The 18,064-nt window shown below is 37.8% G+C and overlaps 1 protein-coding gene across 7 annotated transcripts in view; it reads right to left on the minus strand.

Annotated features, from left to right (window-relative positions):
- The window catches only part of ZMYND11 (zinc finger MYND-type containing 11), a 110,631-nt gene that overhangs the window by 53,478 nt on the left and 39,089 nt on the right, over positions 1-18,064 (minus strand). For 5 of the 7 annotated variants that reach the window (XM_052806557.1, XM_052806543.1, XM_052806546.1 and 2 more), the window contains exon 2: positions 9,764-9,898. In XM_052806557.1, the coding sequence (XP_052662517.1) occupies positions 9,764-9,879 (116 nt within the window). In that variant the 5' untranslated portion in view covers positions 9,880-9,898. Of the gene's footprint in view, positions 1-9,763; positions 9,899-10,176; positions 10,199-12,584; positions 12,724-18,064 lie in introns of those variants that run through there. The other 2 variants (XM_052806521.1, XM_052806529.1) reach the window with 2 other exon arrangements.

An 18,064-nucleotide genomic window follows, 5' to 3' on the forward strand; every position in this document is an offset into this window, starting at 1 on the left:
GGACATCTGAGCACCTATCTATTTATTTTTTGCAGAATGAACTGTAGGAACTAGATGTGTATGCATTAATATTTCTGAACAAAGCAAATAATACACAAAAAGTTTAGCCTCACCTCAACAAAATAGCCTTTTATGCTAAACCCCTACCAGCGTAACGGTTGCAGAGCCAGCTACACCATCCTTTCCATTCCAAGTAGTCAGCATAAAGCAGGAAAAAAGGTGGCAAGGCTGGAGGAATTTCTGTCAGTCCTATGGTGAAGAGTTTTCTACACTAGGCACTGAATTAGTCTTATGACAGCCAGCACTGTGAAGCAGACCCAGCAATTCAGGTAGCAGTGTTCTTTATCACATGGTGGGAGAGTGGCTCAGTACCAAGTTGAAGGAACAATTATCCCTAACACGTCACAAACAACACTGCTTAATGTATCTAGACTTTTTTTTATGTATTTCTTTAACCAGTTTAATTAATGTGATTAGATACAATCGTTACACAAATTGAAGAAATTATCTATATCAATGAAAGAGCTTCATGGGAAAAAAGAGTAATTATTAATATGCATTATTGTCCTGGTTTCAGCTGGGATAGAGTTAATTTTCTTTCTAGTCGCTGGTACAGTGCTATGTTTTGAGTTCAGTATGTGAAGAATGTTTATAACACTGATGTTTTCAGTTGTTGCTCAGTAGTGTTTAGTCTAAAGTCAAGGATTTTTCAGCTTCTCATGCCCAGCCAGCGAGAAAGCTGGAGGGGCACAAGAAGTTGGCACAGGACACAGCCAGGGCAGCTGACCCAAACTGGCCAACAGGGTATTCCATACCATGTGATGTCCCATCTAGTATAGGAACTGGGGGGAGTGGGGGCGGGGGGATCGCGGCTCGGGGACTAACTGGGTGTCGATCGGCAAGTGGTGAGCAATTGCACTGCGCATCATTTGTATATTCCAATCCTTTTATCATTTGCTGCTGTCACTTTATTAGTGTTATCATTAACATTATTAAGTTTCTTCTTTTTATATTCTGTTAAACCGTTCTTATCTCAACCCATGTGTTTAACTTCTTTTCCCGATTTTCTCCCCCATCCCACTGGGTGGGGGGGAGTGAGTGAGCGGCTGCATGGTGCTTAGTTGCTGGCTGCGGTTAAACCACGACACACCATATGAAGAAACAGATAAAAGCTTTATGACAAACATAGCTATCTACAGGTAACACAGGTGAAATTTAATGAACATATGCCATTGTGAACATTTCTTGTGCAATCAATGAGAATCCATCGCTCCTTCTCAAGGGTCTTATAAAATATGACTTCTTTTCAACATTTTTGTGAATCTGGACGTTAAAAATCCTCATTAGCTTGCTGAATATTACCTCACTGGTCAGGCTTAGTACAAATTTACAAGCAAAATTGTGTATCAGTTATGATGCAGAAGTTGGTGAGATTCCCTGTACTTTCTTGCATATATGCAGTTTTCAGTGTTCTTTTTATTACTTTATAGCATATAACTGAACTTTCGAAAATGTACAAAAAATTTCAACCTGAATGCATCACTTAACCTCACTGTGAAGTCATCAGTATAAAAAAATAATGTATCAAACAAGTAAAACATTTTGGTGTCCATCATATTTCTATGCAACATATTGCTATGCTTGTAACTGATAGTTATGCACACATAATGCAGAGTTTTTATATATGACCAAAATAGTACTTTTACTAAAAATTTTGTTATTAGGGAGTCAAATGATCAGGTCTAGATTGCTTTTTGTTTTATTAATATAAAGATTTTTAACCAAATTGATCAAAAATTGCTGAAAAAGCACAGAAGACTTTTTTTTCCCCCAGGATTATCTATGACTAAGTATTTACAAGCTTTAAAACTCTGGACTTAGTTCATTCTCTTGGTTTAACATAAAAATAGTGTCATGAAAACAGAAAAAACCCCATTGCTTTGGGGCTAAAAGAAGCAACTGAAGTTTATCATGGGAAAGAGAAGTAAAAGAAATAGAAAAGGAGATTGACTTAGTGGAATCAGACACAAAGTGCTTTGTCCTTGACTATAACAGAAAACACATAAAAAGGTATTTAAGAGTCTTCTACCCTATCATCACCTGGTGATGTGTTTCTGTGTTTGTTTTCTGTAATGCATAAATCTATAATTAAGCCAACCCAATACAAACTGAATTCAGTTTTCTCAGAGGTGAACACTCAATAGACAGGCTGCCACTAAAAACAGCTATGTGGCCTGCTGAGGAAGCAGTATCCTGCTTCTTATTGTAGGACCTTGTACTCCACACTTTTGCTTACCCTTGCATAATTATGAACTACTATTACGCTACATGGCAGGGAAAAAAACTTCACTGTACTGTTCTTCCTCATCCTTTCCCAACTGGTAAATGTGAGCTTTCCTGAGCACCTCCTTTAATATTGACCTCTTCCACCACAGTACAACTGACCAGGGTTTGATTAACATGTACCAGATTCTGAAGAGTCGGTTTTAATAACGCTATTTGCTTCACATGGTCACATTTAAAACATACATGAGGATGTAAAAATGTGGAAAATGAGCCAGTAACACTGGTTAAAAGTGAACTCAAGCAACCATTGCATTCTTCTGCATAACAGGAGGATGTTTTACTTCAAACAATTGTTTTCAGATAAGCCTACTCTCCAGTAACAAAAAGACAGATATTTTAGGGGAATGGCTTGACAAAGGATAAGAAACCAACAGAGCAGAAAAACATTTCTAAGCTTTCCTTTCAGTCAAAGAAATATCAGGTGCTACAATACTACTGCTCATGTAAAGTTAAACAACAGGATTACCTAGTTATAAATCCAGAGTCATCTGCTCTCCTAATCATTCTTATGGCTTACAATTTTGTTTATGCATGACTATTTAGGTGCAACATGCAAAATACTAGGAAGATTTAAATTTTCATCAAAGGTACTATAAATAGTGACAGATTTTTTCTAACAAGTTTCTGAGCTTCGAAAAAGCAACACTGTAAGAATCTTGTTCTTTCATTTTTCTTGCCACTGCATTGCATATTCTGTTCTTTCATTTTTCTTGCCACTGCATTGCATATTCTTATTTATACTCTCTTGTGATTGTTCTCTACCTGTTCAAATTGCTTATTTTCTTATTTATACTCTCTTGTGATTGTTCTCCACCGGTTCAAATTGCTCATTCTCATCTTTGCTTTAATCAGTGCTTCTAGAAATTGTTTTCTGTTAAAGTAGACAGGCTAGAAAGAGAACAGCAAAAGAACTAAGGCAACAAAAACAGATTTATGGATGGGAGAGGCCCTTAACTTTAACGGTTCTCAGAGATTGACTGGAGAAATTTCACAGAGTGATATTTGGAGAAGAAATCCCGCTCTTCGGACTAAATGTCAAACTAAGAGGGTCACATAGTCAATCTACAACTGCTAGAGACTCCACCTCAACTGTGGGAGCAGAGTATCTCATCATTTTACAGTAATCTTTCATACTGAGTAATTCTCTTCTGGCATGCTATCCCATCAATGCTGATTCATGTCAGTACACGCAAAGCGAACAAGGGACTGACAAAGTCTACTCTATATAGGCTTGGGATCTGCTCATTTCTCTCAGATGTTCTGACTTAGCTGCACTTACATTAAATTAGAATTTAACAAAAATGAGTCCACAGAACAAATGTGGGAAAAATGGTTATGACCATTTAGGGATGTAGTACTGGACCATCCCATTTGAAAGCCAATTAAAAAAGATGAGAGTCTTTGAACCTATTTAGGAAAAAAAGACATTTTCTTGTATCACCAGTGTTGTAAAACAGCTTTCTGACTGATGAAACTGATAGTTTCAGTTTTGCCCTATTTGAAAACAACACAAATTCTCCAATTATAGCATATCAGTTTTATCCTAGATAATGGTCTTTCCATCAGCTTCATCCCCCCAAAAGCTGGGATACCGTGTGGACTATGGTCACTCTTGGTTTCATTCCCAACTAACTCATTCTCAGGCTCCATTCTGGAGAAGCCAGCTTGTTCCTCCTGGGAAAAAGGCAAAGCACATCCAAGAGGTTAGTTTGCTCCTGAAAGAGAACCTTCTGCCAAGGGCAGTCCAACACTCATTCCAGCATGCTATGTGTCCTCAGATGCCTTCACATCATGTCCGATGGCAAACTATCATGCCTCTAGAATCAAGTTTCAAGAATAGCATTGTTGTGGGCTGTATTATTTTTGGTGCTTAGAACTGAAGAACCACACACACAGATAAAACTAACAAAAAATATGTTGGGGCCAAAGAAATACTCCATGAGCCAAAGGCAACGTGGTGTACTCACAGCATATCTGCTCCAAATGGTGCCAGGGCATTCCCTGCTACAGTACACAAAGACAGTATGGACACAGACTTTATAGGAGACAGGGAGAGAAGCCAATCAACTAAATAAAACATCAAACACATCAAAGGGAGAGAGAAAAAATTATGAGGAAGTAAGTATGGAAGAAAATAATTATGTGTTGGTTCTTCACATTAGCCTTCATGGAATAGTTCAGAAACCAGAATAATTATCTGTTTACAATGACAAAATCTTGAAAGCAGTGAATAATAGTTCTAGAACACCGTATTTGCCAACTGGGTATTTTAATAACAACTTAATAGATAATGCACTCTGAACTAATCATAAAGATCATGAAATGTTCATAAATTGCTACTGAGGAAACCCAATACCTTGTGAGAAAAAGGGTGAATATTTAATTAATAGTTAATTAAATCTTAGGAGTCCAATGACCTATAAGGGAATTATAAAGAAAACACTATAAAAGAAACTGGAAGACTGGAGTAGCCAAAGAAAGAGAACTTTAAAAACATGTCTGTACAGGAATACTTACAAATCTGCTATGCAACTGAATGTCAATAATTTATCCTACTCATTTAAATATGCATGCCTTTTTTCCAGTGTATTTTAAGGCATTTTATTCCATAGAATAAATTTTTGAGGTTACCCCAAATCCAAAACAGATGGAAGATAATGAGGAAAAAAGAGAAAGTCAAAGCATAATTATAATTTTGAACACACTTTTAGGGATGAACAATTTGTCAAGCTGCGCTCTTGACAGAGAATTCACAAGATATGGGAAGCCATTTCTCCGCTAGTGTTTACACCATAACTAATACCAATAATACTCACCTAAATAATTGATATATTAGGGTCAAATTGTCCCAACATCAAGTCTGGACAGAAAAATAAGTCACATTACTTGATAAATACCTCTTGGAAATATTTTGTTATTAAGTAATTTGGTAGTTCAGAAATGTTAGATATTTCTAGTAGTTAGATCTTAAATTATTATAATTCATTGACTTGAGATACACTATGACAATATAAGCCGGGTTAGAATATTTATTTTGTGTAGCCTTACAGAAATGTTACCACTGCCTCCAAATGAGCTTTACAGTTAAATAAAAATGCACTGAACACACTGAAGGCTATGTACAAAGATAGGAACTTATATATATATTTTAAAGTTCTCTTCAAAAGGCAGTTTGCACTTTTAGTACTAATCCCTTTAAATTCACTACACTCTTACTTCTTCTTAGTATTGGTTTTCAATCCTTCGTTTAGTTTTCAAGCTACTGAAAAATGCTTATCTCCAACCAATGGAAAGTACCTTTCCAACTATAATGTACCCCCACACATAATCACTAAAATTGCAGAATCCCTTTATAATGATTTTTTGATTTTTTTTTTTTTTAGACATCAAGTCTGTGCAGTGTGGTCTCTTCCCTACCAATGCTTTTATTTAAGTATTTATATAATATTCTAACTAACAGTGTCATATTCTTGCCATTTTTACACACACACATGTTTAATTCTTTCAAAATTACATATCTTTCTTGTGTTTTTTAATACTTCTCTGCATGCAATGACTCTTCTAAAATAATGGAGAAAATTTCAGTAAGCTTACTAATTTCTTCAAGACTCTAACTTGCGTATTCAAATTTTCCAGGTGACTCCTCAGTCTAAGACAGTTTTCAATCACTTTCTAAAAATGCATTTTTCTATTCTTGCTTTTCCCCCTCATCAATTTAAAAAGCAAAGCATACCTGATTTAGTCTACTTTTAATTAAAGGGCCTCTTTCCTTATAGGTTTTTCCTGATAATATTAGACGTACCTTCTAGTGCTCTTGGCTCCTCCTACACTATCCTCCTACTCTTATGTTCTCTACAGAAAATGCGTGGCTAGTTCTATAGATTTTTCTTGTATGCTTTCCATTGCCAGTATCTTCTGGAAGTCTTTCTTTACCCCAGATACTTTTTAAAAATTACACATGAAGTGCACAGGTTACATTTTACATATTTTAATGTGTGATATATATTTGTCTTTTTTACATATTGAGTTGAAACAGTTAATAATCTATAAACAATGAATCCTCTTTTTATATTACCAACATTTCCTCTCTGGTCATAGAAAGTAAATGTTCCTCGATATGTACAGTAGCTTCTACTCAGCACCAGAAGATTAAGAAAAGCAAGAAGTAAATGAAATAAACAGGAGTATGTTAGGAAGAGGGAGACAACCATGCTGAGCTGCTGGTTAGGAGAAAAGCCAGCAAACAGGTTTGCCTAAAAGTAGCAAACCATCTGATGAAGAAAGCAACAATAAATTAACCTGCTGTTAAGGTGTTTAGACTAACAGGTCACAAAATATACAGGACAACTTGTCCCTAGCAACAAATGAACCGTCAAACTATGGCAAAGAGAAAATGAAATAAAAAAATCAAATAATGAATCATCTTTTCAACTTGTGAAGTTCTCTGAAAGTACACATTTGTCATCCACTATATGACACGGTAGGATGACTGTCACTTGCCTTAAACGTATTTATAAAAAAAGATTATCTTGCTGTTTTTCTGTATCCTTACTCACGAATAAGACATGCTTCCATGAATTTCATTGTCATTATTACTTGCAAATACTTGTAATATGCAAAGCCACTCTTTCAGTCAATGCCAAGAGGTATTAACACTTCTAAAAAAAGTTACTAATCCAGGAATGAGAATCCTCCCTTTAGCTCCAACTATGTATATATGCTCATAATTTTCACTGTTTGGTATTGATCTTTCTTATTATTCATGTATTTGCCTACGTGCCCAGAAACCGATCTTTTAAGGAACTGCAGTTGTACTTGACCAAATGATCTCTGAGCGTGGAAGAATACATCTGTGCTGGTTTTGGCTGGGATAGAGTTAATTTTCTTCATAGCAGCTAGTATAGGGCGATGTTTTGGATTTCTGCTGAAAACAGTGTTGATAACACAGAGATGTTTTCATTATTGCTGAGCGGTGCTTACCCAGAGCCAAGGCCTTTTCTGCTTCTCACCCCACCCCACCAGCGAGGAGGCTGGGGGGGCACAAGGAGTTGGGAGGGGACACAGCTGGGACAGCTGACCCCCACTGACCAAAGGGATATTCCAGATCATATGACGTCATGCTCAGTATATAAAGCTGGGGGAAGAAGGAGGAAGGGCGGACGTTCGGAGTGATGGCATTTGTCTTCCCAAGTCACCGTTAGGCGTGATGGAGCCCTGCTGTCCTGGAGATGGCTGAACACCTGCCTGCCCATGGGAAGTGGTGAATGAATTCCTTGTTTTGCTTTGCTTGTGTGTATGGCTTTTGCTTTACCTATTAAACTGTCTTTATCTCAGCCCACAAGTTTTCTTACTTTTACCCTTCTGATTCTCTCCCCCATCCCACTGTGAGGGTGGTGAGTGAGCGGCTGCGTGGTGCTTAGTTGCCAGCTGGGGTTAAACCATGACAATATCAGCTGCTCAGTTTTCATCAGAAGAGATATTTTGATGCCCTGCTAATTTCAGAACTTTATTTTGAATATTATGTAATATGCATACTCATTTACTAAGTCATCTGTGTTTCTTCATCAATGACTAGTACCGTAAAGCAACTCAAAGTCTTTATCTTTTCCTTGTCAAAAGTTATCTCCTTAAAAATACCATATGACAGAAACTAGATCACTGTTCATTACTCGTGTCACTGATGTGCATGTAGAGCGCTTACAACGTCCAAGCACTTTTTAGATTACTCTTCACTGCTAACACCTTGCACATCTTTCTCAAAGTACTAAGGCTGCCTGCATCTCTGTTTAGTCACTTATTTGTCTTCTGATTAGAGATGAGTCATACAATCTGGATCTAGACTGTTTTTTAAAAAATCAAACTACCCTTCAGTTACCAAGAGCAGTACTTCTTTTTCTAGTATCTAATTACTTGTTTTCTCAACCTTGTTTGTAATGATAGGATTTGTCTTACCTAACTTTACCCAGCTAAATGTTGTTCGCACTGTCTTAAAATAGGCATGTCTCATAAGAGTGGGATGAATCCCCAGCTAGACATGCCTGTCTCCCCTTATTACATATAAAAAGAGCATAAACAGCTAACAAACTCAGCTAATATATGGCCTGGAGCAAGTAATTTGAAATGTTAAAATGGAAAGTGTATACCATTAGTTTACCCACTTGTCTCCTTGGAGACATGATGCAAATATATATGCATTAAAGCATTCTGAAACTCAAGTGCAACCGCAAAAATGAAATTCTGCAAAATACAATCTCCCTCTCAAGCCCACTTGGAACTCTATCTCTGGGAAGGTGCTTTTTGGTTTAACGGTGCGTTTTTCTTTGTTGTAGGAGCCAGCTACACACTAATTCATTTGGGACATCATCTTTTTTCTTTCTCCTGTTTATTGTTCACTGTGTTTGGAGAACCTGACCTGTTATACTTCTTCCACTTATGAAACCAGTTTTGCCTGTCACTTCCATCCCACAGCTTCCAAACTCTGTCAGTAGACCATGTTATAATGATTTTCACTTCGTTAGTCACCTGTACTGTTTATAACTCTCCCTTTAGTGGTCTCTGGCCTCATTATCAGTTCACGTTGGTTCTGGCAACTGAAGAGTTGCCAACTTGTTACTTTTGCTCTTTTAAATTATTCATATTGATTACTTTGACAAATGTGACGTACATGTTGGCCTGGAAATGCAGACAAAGCAGAGAAAGGCACAAAACCTCCCTCAGTTTTACTACAGTGGCTACCCCAAGTTATCTTAAAAGGTATTTTAATATTGTAGACCTTTTTACACATTGCCAGCTCCACAGAACAATGAATATATATTTCTCTGTGTATACAGCACCTAATATATCTTGAAGAATATTTTAATATTAACAACAGTATTAGGCATAGGTGGTAACCATCTCATGTCTTCTTTAATAGCATCCTATGGCCATCTAAGCAAGTATGGCTTCTTATTTGTTTGAGCAATCTAACACTTCAGGTTTATCTTTGCCTTCTGGAAAAGAGTTCCTAACTGGCCTATCACATTTTCCTAAAGAATTAGATTATATACAGATTTTATTGCCCCTTACTCCTTAACTGTTATATCTACTTCTTGTATTTTAACCAAGCTACCAAGTGGGTACAACTCTTACATGGTAAACTCAGTTCAAGTACTATAAATATTGCATACTTCCTAAAGATGCTCATACAAAACAAATACAGGGTGAGTAAGACCTCAATTCAATGGATTAAGCCGCACTTTAGGATCTTTAGGTGCTCAGTTCTGTAAGTTTTTTTTTTTATAATTAGATAATTAGTAACACAGAAATGCATGTAACTGTTTCAGAGTGTCTCGCAATGTTTACTGTCTCTCCTTCCCAGGGCTTTTAATAGCATCAACCTTCCCCCTCATCAAGACTTTTTTTGGAACGGATCACTTACTTTGTAATACGGTCAATGTTAGCAATTTGCTTCTGGTTCCGGATTATTTCTATAGCTGCCCAAAGATGCTGGATAGCCTTTGTATCTGCCTGTCGTCTCTTCGTTAAGCGTGCCATGACCTGTTTACTTGATCAGCTGCAGCCGATAAATAAAAAAAAATACACCAAAAAGTTAATCATGAATTATGAAATGGATTACTTGATGATCATATTGCAATAAATATGATTACAAGGAAACTTTTGTTAACCTATAGCAATTCAATTTGTATACAGCAGCATGTTTTCTTATGCTTAAAGAGCAGTAAAAAACAACAAAAAAAGTAGTTTAAAAGAACCCCTTTCACATCACAAAATCTATACAGAAGACAAAAGGTGAACAGTAAAAATTATCAAATCAATAGCAAACAACTTAACTGGTTACGAAAAGTCACTTAGTTCACATCTCAGTTCCCTAAAATTTGGTAAAAAGCAGAAGCTACCCTAGCCTGAAGCTTCCACAGCCTTCTGCATTGCCTGAAACCCTTAAAAAGGGCAAGTGGTGCTTGACTACATCGCACAGTGTAAGCATGAACCCTGACACAGAGAAAAAGCTGGACCCACAGTTTAGTATACAATATAGTTCTCAGAGTATTACTTTCATATTTTTATCATTTACAAATATTTTTAAAAATCCATTCTATGAGCAGAAATGAGAAGTATATTTTCATGGATGATAAATATTTAAAAAAATACTTTGGAGCAATTCCATTTTCTGTAACATGCTAAAACCCAACAGGACCAGAGTGCTTCTGATGGCATTTACCCATCTAATCAACCCTGAACGGGAACATAATGAGCATCTGGCTTTGTTTACAAATTTTCCAAAAGCTCGAGGCAATGAGTACAGATAAGCCATAAATCGCCTACAGCTCTACTACAAGCACAGAATCCCTTTTTAAAAGCTTAACGATGCATTTTGATCACTAAATAACTTTCTTCCAGTGCCACCACTTTCTCAATGAAAAAAATGACTGATTTATGACTGCTACCAAGGTCTATAATTTATTTTAGAGCTCTGTCCTCAAAATGAACTCTGTGGTATGCACGTGGATATTTGTAGCTAGCAGAATATTAACTTCAGTAACCCCAAATAATATAAAAAATGCAAAAACATTACACCATCTGTGCAATGTTAAAGATAGGAATTTAAGTATTAAAAGTGTCCCTCCTCTCAAACTCAGAAAAATTAAACAGAATTGAGTATTCCATCAGTTGCAGCAATGTAATTTTCAAGTCCATGGGACCTACAGGTACTTGTCAAAGAGGGCTGTCAAGTTTCAGATCCAGTATTAGCTCAGCAACGCTCACTCACTCTACAGGTGTAATGAAATGAAGTGCAACGTTCTATTATTAAGGAGAAGAAATGATTTAACAGCATTGTACTTAACATTACATAGCCCATTAAAAAAAAAAAAAAAGAGCAAAAAAGATGATGTGAAGTGATATGTGCAGATCCAGGTGCATGAGGCACCTCTCTCTGGCTGCTGGAGATAGCAAGGAAGGGCAGAACAGAGCGGCACTCACGGAGACACGGCGTAGTCACACATTGACCCCACATTTCCGCTTTAGAAATCTCTTCCCACTGGGATTTAAAGCAAGGGCAACTGGGTGGATCTCCCAGTAAAGAAAGGCCAAGAATACACTTTTGAGGGAAGGGTAAGAGGCAATATGACAGATATACAGCTAAGAGTGACAGCCAGCAGATAGTATCGCCTAAGAATGATTCAGAGAAAGAAAGCCTCTGTTGGGAATAGTGGTAAAAGACACTGCATCCCTGTGAGCTCCTTTGCATTCATTTCACAGAACATGAGGCCATTACAAGTAAAAAAAAAAAACCCTCCTAGTTTGTAAGAGAAACATATGATTATTTGTAGAATTTAATTCTTAAGGAAAATAGACCTGTAAAATACAAAAAAAGGTTAGACACTATCATGAAAAAGGACTATCTTTACAGCCCTATTATCTTAGCATAGAACTCCTTTCGTAAAACATAACTGACTGAAAGTGCAATAGTTCTTTTTATTCTAGCCCTCTACAAACTATCTGCTTTAAAAGCTGTCAGCTGATATGGTAGTCAACAGGCCGGACACAGAGCCTCTTACGCAGTATCACGTCCACATGCGAGGATCAAGGAGGAAACACTCATCCTTCTCGACCCTGATATCAGTGTGAAACAACAGACTAGTTCTCAGTTCATTTTGTTACAAACGAAGTGGGTCCTGTTATCCCAACTACTTTAAAAATAACCGTTATTTTTGGCAGCCTGGCACATGGCTGCCTGCGTGAGAGCCGCTCTCAGCGTGCCTGGCAGAGGAGGAAGGAGCTGGTTTTCTCTCACACCCCTGTGACGCCTGGGCCTGAGGGCCCCAGCACAGGGCAGGGCCTCAGGGAACTCATCTGCTGCCTCAGCGTGGCCCCATGTCCCCACTGTGCAGCCGAAGGAAAGGCTGACCTTTGGGGCTAAGGACTTCCCTCTTGTGTCTCCAGGGTGGGAGAAGCAGCCCACGTCCAAGACAGGGAGAGGGAGAGTGAAGGATCGCTGTAATTACGAGTTCCTGAAGCCCTGGGGTTGCAGAGCTGCACCTAAGATGGCTGCCAGCGGGCAGAGGAAGACCTCTCCCTGCAAAGGCCCTACGGGCTCCCTGTTTCCTTTGGAGTGCACTTTTGGAACAAATTTCCCGACCACCCCCCTGCCCCATCCATATCGCGCTTTATTGGCTTGGAGTGTGCAAACGCTATGCCCTGTGCCATGGCTAACTCCAACCCACAGTACAGGCACACACCTGCCAGGCCCCAACCATACAGGGAGGTGACTTGATGGGACCAGACTGGACCTGGATGGAAGGAACCCCGTCAAAACGCTCTGGTGCGGATCCCTGCCAGAACTGCTCCCTCCTGGCTGGTCCCCTGCTCCCCACCACTGCTCACACGAGCACAGCCATGGCTCTTCCCCCGTCTGTCTGGAAATAAAAGCAGTAAGAATTCTGATACATGGGGCACAGCAATCACACATGTTCTGTTCTGATGGGGTTTTTTTTTTTGGTAAGATACAATAATTTTAGCAGCTGTTCTGCCTTCAGAGAATGTATGTTTCATTTTTATAGCTTTGGTTTACTATTTAAGGGCATTTTTCTTAAAGTCGAGACTTGACAGTCCACTATTTAAATAGCAGTTCTTATACACCACACTTCCAAAAATATAAAAATAGATTTTTTTTTCCTCCCCAAAAAGCCCAGACCACTTTAGCATTATTTTCATCTTTTAATTGCACGGTGTAGAAGAAATATAAAGCCTTTTTGCATTAAAGAAAAAGATTAAAAGATTGTGGCGTATTTCTTGCTGTTCATTGCAGTCACTCTTCCTCCATGCTAAAACTAACCACAACAGTCTACTCCCTGCATTCCTGCAAAAATATAAGCAGTTTTCTATATTATTACAAAATCTGAAAGATAACTTTTATCAGACTGTAAATAGTTCATAAAATGCTTTGGAGTGCTACTTCCAAGCAACAGAAAATGCTCCCAGTGCTTCAACATGCACAACTTATTCATGCAAATAATAGTTTAAAGTTTAATGGGAGAGACATTAGATTCTTAAATCCATATTTATCACTCCTGATTATTTGCTTATGTGTGGGTGCACACACAAACACACACAAGAGAACAAGCATAAACATCCAGTGCGTGTGAGTGTGTGCAAGACTCTATGTCTTAGAGGTTAAATACTGAAAGAGGCTGATTCATCCATGCAGTGTTTTAAAGAAGATAGAATTGCAGAGACTCTTTAAAACCACAATACTGAAATGTACATTTACGTATACATGCTTGAAGATGTTTCTCATCGCCCTCTTTCATTATAGCATTCATTTCAATATCCTGGAAAGAAAAACTAAAAGCTGAAGTAAACATTAATTTCCCACTTGTGATTTGCTAGCCATCATGCTTGTTTAGCTACGGTATCCCCTGTCTGTACAAAATTATTTACTTCATGCCATTTCTGTCACATTCTGCTAGCAAGTTTATGGTAGGATGCAGCTTCTTGGAGAAAGGTTGGCAACCAAAAGATGGCTAAAAATCTAAAAATTTATATCAGCAGGATGTGTCTTAGGTTTTGTAGACCTCCATGGGACATGCAGAATATAAGGAGGATTCTTCTAACAAAGGAAGTTTTGTATGGCTGACATGCCAGTTCATACACTTCCATCACACACACTCACACAGGGCCCAAAGCAAATAATTTATCTTCTCAATTTTCAACTCTCTAACAGTTCCTCAGTGCAATCTGAGCAAGGTTTTACTATATTTTATATTTTAAATCCCTCTTGAATGTCCTATGTACAACATTTCGAACAGTATACCACTTTATTGTACACAACTTTCCTCAAGAGATAAATGTTACCCACATTTCTTATAGGCAGACTCAACAAACTGTGCTTTATCTTGTGAATACACACAGCATGGTTTATCTTCTCAAAACCCATAGCAAAGCATGCATTGCCATGCGGTGGCAATGTTACAGCAGTGGCAAACCAGACTTACTGTCAAAACAGCAAGGCTACTAGTCGTTAGACACACACTTGGCCAAATCAAATGCTGTACAGCTGTCTGTTGCAATAATACTGGATACGGAAATCTGCACTGCAAGTCAAAATAAACAAAAATCACCTTGCAGCATGTCTAGGGATTTAGCCCAAGGAACCTCCTGACCTGCTGCTTGCATTCAGTTTAGCAGATACTATCAGGTACTAAGTTTAGCTAGAAACTCTCCCTACAGACAGAAACAACTGAAAGGTAGTCAAACCTTGCCATTCTTTAGCTATTAAATACCATTGTCCAAGCAAAATATGGTGCTTCTGAAAATTTAACTAATGAATTGGACTTTGCACTGAAGCAGACGGTGTTGCAGTTGGGTGCTGCTGCTCTGATGGGAGCTGCTAATTAAGAGCTGACAAGTAGTAGCTTGTTAAATCTTCTGTTTGTACTTCACTGTAAGTGAGGCTACCTGTGGCGCTCGTCCCTTTCAGTGCAAAGTCAAACAGGTTAAACTTCATCCCTCCGATTAGCCACCATTTGGCTGAGATTTGGTATGCAGTTAATTGCAATGGAAAGGCAGTTTAAGAAGTTGATCCTTGCCACTACTCAGCTGCTAGTTTCTGCCTTTCTGCAATCCCTGGGGCTTGCTATTGTTTCTTCCACACTACACAGTGAAAAGATTTCAGACTCAACAGAAGGAAGAAGCTGGGCTCAGTCCTAGTTTTTGTGGCTTTCATGTTGTGACACTGGCTGAGTTTGGGTGGTTAGGAAACTTGAAGACGGGCTTAGCTTCGTATTTATATGCACATTATAATATGGGCTCTAGTACTTCTTAAAGTGTAACTTTTTATAGTAAACATAAAACTGTATATATCAGCAGTACAAGCAGTTCCAAATGTTGAGTGCTTTGTTCTTGTATTAAATAGGAGTCTCCTATTAAAGTCCAGATTACAAATTTGCAAGTAGAGTTTGGGTCCCTGGACTTTATACAGGTCTTTGTTGTACTCTGAAGTTCTGCAAGTTTATAGTTTACAATTTAAACTGCTGTTAAAACATATCTTTCATTACCAGTTTAGTGGCAGGGTAAACTCTTTAGTCTTCCCCTCCTAAAGCAACTGAGAGCAAAAGTGGTAACCACCCTATTTTTACATCTGGAAGGTGCATGTGAAAACGCTTTGACTGAGCAGCAGCGAAGGTCATGCATGGAGGGAAAAACAAGAGAAAGTTTAACTTCAGGTCTGCCTTGCAGATCTAGCGATCCGAAAGCGTGGGGAGTAGCTGCTAGGGTGAGGACAAAACTTTTGGCAAGAGTAATCCTACATTTTGCTTATGACTTACTTGTATTCCTGAGCATGCGCTATTATGAGCATAACCTAGGATTAGCTGGGCACCTGGTAGCAGGACATCCTCTTTTGCAAGTGTACAGGTTATCAGAAGTAAAGATTTTGCATACAAAGTAATTTTCAAATGTTTAAGAAAAAGCAAATGTTTTGGTATCATTAGATATTTATTCTGGACTTAATCCCAATCCACTGAAATCAACAAATCCCTTTCTGCTCACTTTCCAGGGTTTTGGAGTAAACTTCCAAATGCTGACTGCTCTTCCACATCCTCACAATGAAAAGCTTAAGGAGGTGTTCAATGATGTTAGTGAAGCTGAAATATGTAACAAAGGCTTGTGGCTGAAATAGGCAAAATTTCTTTGTTAATTAAACTAAACTCAGAAAATTAGACTATAAATTAATAAAAGTTACTGAATTCTTCAGTGTGCCTTTTTGTATTAAGAGATTAGTTCAAGCTGTAATGCTGTCATTTTGGAAGTTATTAAACTACAGAAGATTTTTGGATGTTAAATGTGTGTCATTCCTAATGAAAATCTTTTCATTTCACTGTTAGATTAAGGTGTACACAGTCTATTCAAAAGAGATGTTTATTAGCATAATTACCCTAAATATTTCACATGTGCAAGTGAAATAATTGTGCTGTTATGCACAACCACACCTTTTGCATTTCCTGATTGCTAGGTTTGTAACCTTGACATCATGCAACTTTTTGAGTGAGGTTTTGCATAGCTCCATAAAGTGCAGTACAGACAGAAAACAGGACTATATGAATACAAAACTGTAGTTCTGCTTCTTTCTCTCTGCAATTTAATTTTTTTTCCAACTTCAGCACACAGAATACAAGAAAGCTTTTGCTATTACTTGGTGCCATTCCAACATGGCAGTTAGCCACTGTAGAAATCAGAGCCAAGGACAGTACAGAATTAAAGGCCCCAAGAATACTTTTACTACACATATGTGTAAGCTCTATTTTAATCCCTGATATTGCATTTACTTCATTTGTATTGTATTTCATTCAAAATGATTAAGTAAGTGTCCTTCACTGAGGCTAAGGCATATGATACTTGAATTTTAAGCTCAGACATTCTGAATCATTAGTATACAAAGAGTAGAACTCTCTTTCTTTTTCTTCTGAAACCAAACCTGGAGTTTCTTGTTCAATTAACTCACCCTGCTAGAGAGAACTTGACACAAATCTTGAGGCACCATCCCAAAAGAGAATTTCTAAGAAAGTGTAAGTCACTGTAAAAGGAGTATAACAAAACCTGAGATGAAGTACCAACAACAGCTGCTAAGGAAGAATAATAGCCATACACCCCAAACAAAAGCTGTCAAAGTGGTTCTGTTTGCTACCTAATACAAATACATGTACAGGGCTAAAATGTAATCCTGTATTCTGTTGCCCCTCCAGCCAACCCCAGCCTGGAATTTCACAGACAATAGCAAATGCCATCCTAAAAATTGGAAGGAAACTATCCTTTGTTCCTGTCTGGCAGATATCACTGAATAAAACTTTATCTAGCAAAGTAAGTGTGGAGAAGAGAAGAACACAGCTACCAAAGAAAGTAATATAGTCAAAAGGGCTGAAAACGAAGAGCCAAATCGGTTACTAGCAATGTAGCTACACCAACTTCTTTAAGTTCACTATTTTTTTTTTTTTAACAGCCATCGCATTTTACTCCAGGTAATGTACCTAGGTAAGCTGAAGCACATAATATATTTTCTGCTAAAGATTTGTCTCAATACAACTTTTCATGTGTAGAGGCTCCACATTAATCTTTTAAAATAAGCAGTATTTTTCTTAATAGTTCAACTTTTAATAGGTATTAAATACATGAAGAATATATTTTTTTTTATAGCTTGTAACAAAATTAACAGTTACATAGGAACATCAAGAACCACAGAAGTTTTTGTTTACATGAGAAAATTATGGTTCAAAGCTGCACCACGGGAGGTTTAGACTGGACATTAGGAAGCATTTCTTTACAGAGAGGGTGGTCAGACACTGGAACAGGCTTCCTAGAGAGGTGGTTGATGCCCCATGCCTGTCAGAGTCTAAGAGGCATTTAGACAATGCCCTTAATAACCTGCTTTAACTTTTGGTCAGCAATGAATTGATCAGGCAGTTGGACTAGATGATCATTGTCAGTCCCTTCCAACTGAAATATTCTATACTATTCTATTCTACCACTGAAAATGCATATACTGTTAATGCATTTAGCAAACTTCTGAATGAACACAATTTCAATTAAAAAACAATTTAGTGTGGTTTGGCTAAGGCTTAGTTAATGAAATCAAGCTACATTAAATCAAAAGTTTCCACAATGGAGCTTGCACTAGTATAAATTGCTTTAAGAACTACGGTTCTTATAAAGTGATGCAAGTTTC

The sequence above is a fragment of the Harpia harpyja genome, chromosome 1 (genome assembly GCF_026419915.1).
Source record: "Harpia harpyja isolate bHarHar1 chromosome 1, bHarHar1 primary haplotype, whole genome shotgun sequence".
NCBI lineage: Eukaryota > Metazoa > Chordata > Aves > Accipitriformes > Accipitridae > Harpia > Harpia harpyja.